The sequence below is a fragment of the Alosa pseudoharengus genome, unplaced genomic scaffold (genome assembly GCF_046254945.1).
Source record: "Alosa pseudoharengus isolate Yale_2024_CS ecotype anadromous, Long Island Sound unplaced genomic scaffold, YU_APseudo_1.1 YU_APseudo_1.1_scf_17, whole genome shotgun sequence".
Lineage (NCBI taxonomy): Eukaryota > Metazoa > Chordata > Actinopteri > Clupeiformes > Clupeidae > Alosa > Alosa pseudoharengus.
Genome location: NW_027468640.1, coordinates 10291025 through 10296487, shown reverse-complemented (window position 1 = coordinate 10296487; position 5463 = coordinate 10291025). Strand labels below are relative to the sequence as shown.

The 5463-nt window shown below is 41.6% G+C and overlaps 1 protein-coding gene across 1 annotated transcript in view; it reads left to right on the top strand.

Moving 5' to 3' along the window:
- The first annotated feature begins 2606 nt into the window (after window positions 1-2606).
- chrnb1 (cholinergic receptor, nicotinic, beta 1 (muscle)) overlaps window positions 2607-5463 on the top strand; it is a 30709-nt gene continuing 27852 nt past the window's right edge. Inside the window, exons 1-2 of the mRNA XM_076289589.1 lie at window positions 2607-2762; window positions 5154-5198. Coding sequence (XP_076145704.1) covers window positions 2607-2762; window positions 5154-5198 — 201 coding nt within the window. The remainder of the gene's footprint in view (window positions 2763-5153; window positions 5199-5463) is intronic.

The following is a 5463-nucleotide window of genomic DNA, read 5'->3' as shown; positions in this document are numbered from 1 at the left end:
GCCTATGTTAAATGTTAACAGGCTGAATTACTTGTTTCAATACATTGCCATTTATATAGGCTATTCACAATCTTGCTCATTTTCAGACAACTTCCTGCCTCGTATTGACTGGTGTCTGATGATAACGCCACATGAGAAATTCTCAAAAAATACTCGAAATTTACAGCGAGGAAAACTCTGACGCTATCTGATTCTGTGCCCATTCATAAATCCCTAACTTAATCAAACACCCTGTAGCGTTTAGACTGCTAAGGTTCATAATTAAGGCAAACCACTGTCTGTTAGAAGTGACGATGGTTGTATCTTTTTGTCTCAGGAATAAAAACGAGCTCTATGTTTTCCACATAAAAGTTGTGATATTATTTCCGCAGCTGACGGCAGACATTTGTCCTGTCTGCGCGAGGCGCGCGCCGACCCCTCTCCATCTGTCCACCCGAAAGCCTGTAACCCGAGCGCACAGTAGGAGCCGTGGCCTCTCGCGGATGATCGGTAGCACACCATTTGACTCAAAACAATACTATAAGCTTTAACACACGGCGGGACAATACACGTTTTTGTGGAGTCAAATCGATATATTTGTGGGTCGCCATGAAGGCGTCGGATGTATTCCTCGTCGTTTGCTTCTTGTATGGTCTGTGTTGTCTTGGAGGTAAGTTGTCTACAAAGTTCACAACTGAACTATAGCCTAGTCTTGCCTTGCTAACAGTTTCAGTAGGACATTGACAATGTATCAAATAGGCCTACCATGGACTGTTTGAAAACGACAAGTTAAACTTTATTAACGGAGTGTTTCGACTCTTGCGTTAGTGTCAGAACGAGGATGGAATATGTGTAATTCCTAAGTAATTTAAGTTGTGGTAGCATACTCTTACATTCCAAAATGCATGTTTGGAACAGTGTAGTATACATGTTTTGCTCATTTTAAAAGCCCCTAGAAACAGTGACAAAAACAGAGCAGCTACTTCGCACGTCGGAACGCGGAGGTATTTTAAAAACGTCAGTGAAAGGTTAATGACAGTAATTACTTGTAACTTCTTGTGGGGAGACTACGGGAGAACTCCGGTGCAACCACAGCAGATGGCGCATCTCCGTAAGGCCTCATTTAGTTTACCGTGTTGGGAGAATTCTTAACAGGAAGAAGCGACAGGCATACCTTTAGGTAGGCCTACCTTTCAACATTGGTTATTTTGAAAACATTAATTTAGTCAGTCTTGGTTTGCACATTACCCTTTTCTTAGAAGTATCGCGTTTAATTGTAAGTGCGCCTAGGAGGCACACATTACCAGTTTAGTTGGCACCTAACCTCGGTTATTCCAAAGGGAAGAAGCCACCTGAAATGTTGACGCGCCGTTACCGGCTGTTCGAGTCGTTGCTAATGGAGGTGGCGCGCGAGGTGATCGCTTTCATTTGTTCTTGTCAGAGCTGGTATCCCGGAGGGCCGCTGCGTGGTGAGACTTGATAAATGCGACACCGCCAGACCTGCCGTTTATAAATGATCTTAACCTTCCGGAAGCTGAAAAACAGGAGTTATGCATAAAAATATCCGCTACCCAGACAGGAGAATAATGGCGTCAATGTTGTAGCACCCTTCTCTGCACAGTCAAGGCCTCATTCCACCCACTTCTGTGAACCTAAGCTCTCCGAACTGACTGACGTTGTGGACCTCATTCAAAGTGTTTGAGTTATAGCTGCCAGATAGATTAACATGTACTACTGTACATGACTACCAAATGAACTTTCTCTAAGTGTGATGCCCAGGGCCATAAATCTTACTCAATCAACAAACCATGATGGAAATGTGTAACCAGGTATTAACATATTACATGGCTACCTGTGGGTGTATAGAATAGAAAGGTCTTTATTGTCAGTCACAGGTACAATGGAATTTAAAGTGCTCTCCAGTCAGTGCATCATTCTATAGAGTCAATACAAATATAATTGAAGCGCTAGTGTTAAAAAAATAAAATAAAAAGAAACATACAACAGCATTAGCAGCATACATAAACACACACAGTCATACACACCCAGGCATTGCATAAAAACAGTATGAACACACAGTCATTGCATAAAAACAGTATGGACTTACAACATCTACAGACATGCATACTTTATGTCGTTGCATTGATCCATTTGATATCAGATTCCATGTTGCACATTATTTTTGCAGAATTGAGGGTGGTTATTGCAGTTGGATAAAAACTGTGTTTGAGTGTATTTGTCCTTGCGTTAATTGATCTGTATCGTCTGAGGATACCTGCCTGAAGGCAACAGTTCAAACAGGGAGTAACCGGCATGGTGAGTGTCCTTTATAATGTTCTGGGCTTTTTTGAGACAACGGGTGTGCAGTAAAGCAATGGAAGGCAATTCTTTAAGATTGGCAAGGAGATTTTCGGTGATGGACCAAAAACAACAACATACTGTATTGCATAGCCTTTTCAGACCAATGGTGAAGTGTGTTCATCTGGCCTTCCCCTGATCACATAACCTACTATCAAAACGAAATCGAAAAGGCAACCATCTTTATTTGCCTACAAAAACAAACAATGTTATGTCGATGCAAGCTGTTGCATTAGATAATCATTAGCAAGAAGCACAAGTAAGGAGACATGAACTGTGTTCCACCAACAGGGGCTACCGAGGGGGAGAATAACCTGATGAAGCAGCTCTTTACGGGATACAACCTTAAGGTGCGGCCAGCGGAGCGACCTGACCAGAAGGTGGTGGTTCGGGTGGGCATGGTTCTAGCGTCATTCGTTGCCTTGGTATGACTCCAGCACACACACACACACACATACTGAGTTACACATATATGCATTTAACACTGTTGGTGGTACATTCACATGTCAAGTACTTATAGTGACTCTCAATAAACTTTTTAATGAGATATAATAATTTAATAATTTCCTCTGAGTGAGCTTTACTTTGTTTTCTGAATTCAGAGCAATAGGTATCCTCTAGGTATCCTCATTAAATGTAAAAGAAACTGTGACTTTCTAAATTCTGTGTGACATGCTATCTCTTGTAAATTATGTTTCTCAAAATTACACTTGTTCAGACCTTCTGGTGTTTTCTAATGAGTCTGGCAGTTTAGTAGCTTCTGCTGCCCTCCTTCATTTTCTGATAGTTCTGGGCAGGAAGGCGCTTGCTCACTGACTGTTGACTTTACATGTGACTCGGAGTCAAGCTGGGAGGCAGGGACGCTTCATTAATTTACCGGATGTGCTGTATACGCCAGGAATACACATCTGAAATTAGTATGGTAGTGTCACTTTCCACTCTCTCCTACACACACACATGAACACACACAAACACACACAGACAGAGACTCGCACCAGGTCAAAGTATTCCTGTCACTCTACTTTAAGTCCCAAGTAACTAATGCACATACACTTATATGCTTGCACACACAGACACACATAAACACACACACACACACACACACACACACACACACACACACACACACACAACCAACACTAAACCCCAATCAAGGTCACGTCTACATTACAGAGGAAGTCACATGGGCTCTAGTCTGCCAACATTCTGGAATCGGAAGCGGAACCCTTTTGAAATCAGATCCATTCAGTGTTCCGTCACCAAGTCAGGTTCCGCATGCCTAATGTTCAAACTATTCACAACTCTACTCATCCTAACCTCAACCTCTACACTGCAGTGCATTTGCAGTGAGGATTTGTTTTAAAGGACGGTCCCCTTTGTTTCACCCAAAGCCGGACGTCATCTCTCTGCTGGACTGGGGGACTAAGGCAGCTGTTCCGCTCGCATTCCTAAACTGGTTTTAAATAGCCCGGCATGGCAATGCCCTGCTTAAACAATCACTCGGTGCTCAGTCCCAACTCTTTTCACTACACACATACACACACATAAACAAACATATACACATACTGTACACATACACACACACACACACACACACACACACACACACACACACACACACACACACACACACAGAGACACACATGTGCATACAGACACACGCACATACGCACACATACATGCCCACATACACACACACACGTACACACACATAAGTGCAAAATTGTACATATACTTAGAAATGCACATACAAAAAAACTCATACTCTCACACCAATGCATAAAGTCACAACCACCCACACACATACAGTCTCTCTCTATCTCTCTCTCTCTCACACACACACACACACACATTTGCCGTTCCATACATAAGAAAACCTAATTCCAGTCACATTCCCATTCCATTGCATCCGCATGAGAGAGTAGCTTTCTCAAAATGGCTCGCAAATCCCCCCACTGTCATCTCGAAGCCTGTGCCACCTGTTGCATTCCAGGCCAGTCTGCCCCCACTTACCCACTTGAGATTCCTGATTCCACCTCATCAGATAGATGTGTAGTGGTGTTTGCTTACAGGATCATCAGATACAGTTTTATAAGGTTTGCTGTTGGCATTTGCATGCCTCTAATTTGAGTGACAAAGGCCTTACGCAATCACTCCTTTGGGAATAGATTATTGTTGTTTTAATTTAGTATTGTTGTAAATGGCTTTGTAAAACCATCTGCTAAGTCAACATAAACAGAATGAATGTACTTGACAGCCTGCCATTTGTAACATGTAAATGTGTTCCAAAATGTGTTGGAATCACAGATGTCTAGTGTGAGCAAGAGCACAAGGTTCTTGTTTTACAGATAAACAATAGCTCTCAGTGCAAGTAACAGAACCCTAATCTGTGTAATCATTTTTAATTCACGGGTAAATTGCTTTGAACAGAGCAATGCTTCGGACAGTATTCCAGCTACAGTCATTTCCTGTATATTAACTGCATTGTGTATAAACCGCAGGACAGTGTTTTATGCAAGTTACATTTTTTTAACCTCATAACCTCATTTTTTAACCTCATAACCTCATAGCTGAAGAAATTTTGCAAAATCAATGTGTACACCTTGGCTAATAGTTGGGAAATTATGGTATATGTATATTGGGTACACAATTAATAGTATTTTGCAAATTGGATTATTAGTAGAGACTGTGTTGCTTTCTCTCTGGTTAGTGTAACACATAAATATGACCTGACCTCATTTCTGAGTGTGTGTGTGTGTGTGTGTGTGTGTGTGTGTGTGTGTGTGTGTGTGTGTGTGTGCGTGTGTGTTATACAGAACATGAAAGATGAGGAGATGAACACCATTGTCATCATGAACTTGGTAAGTTACCATTATGTGCTTTCCTTCTGGGAAAACCCAGAAACCCATCACTACCTTAAGATTCCCTTTAAGGGAAGATTAAGGCAGGATACTGTCGGTCACTATGTCCCACATTGTACAGCCACTCCGCTAGTTATGTAGAGCATTGTGTGTATAATATTGTATAATATATGTGAATGTATAATATTATATAATATATATTTGTAATGGTAAAATATGTGTAACTGTAGGATGTAGCTGTTGTATCTGTAAAACAGATCCAAAC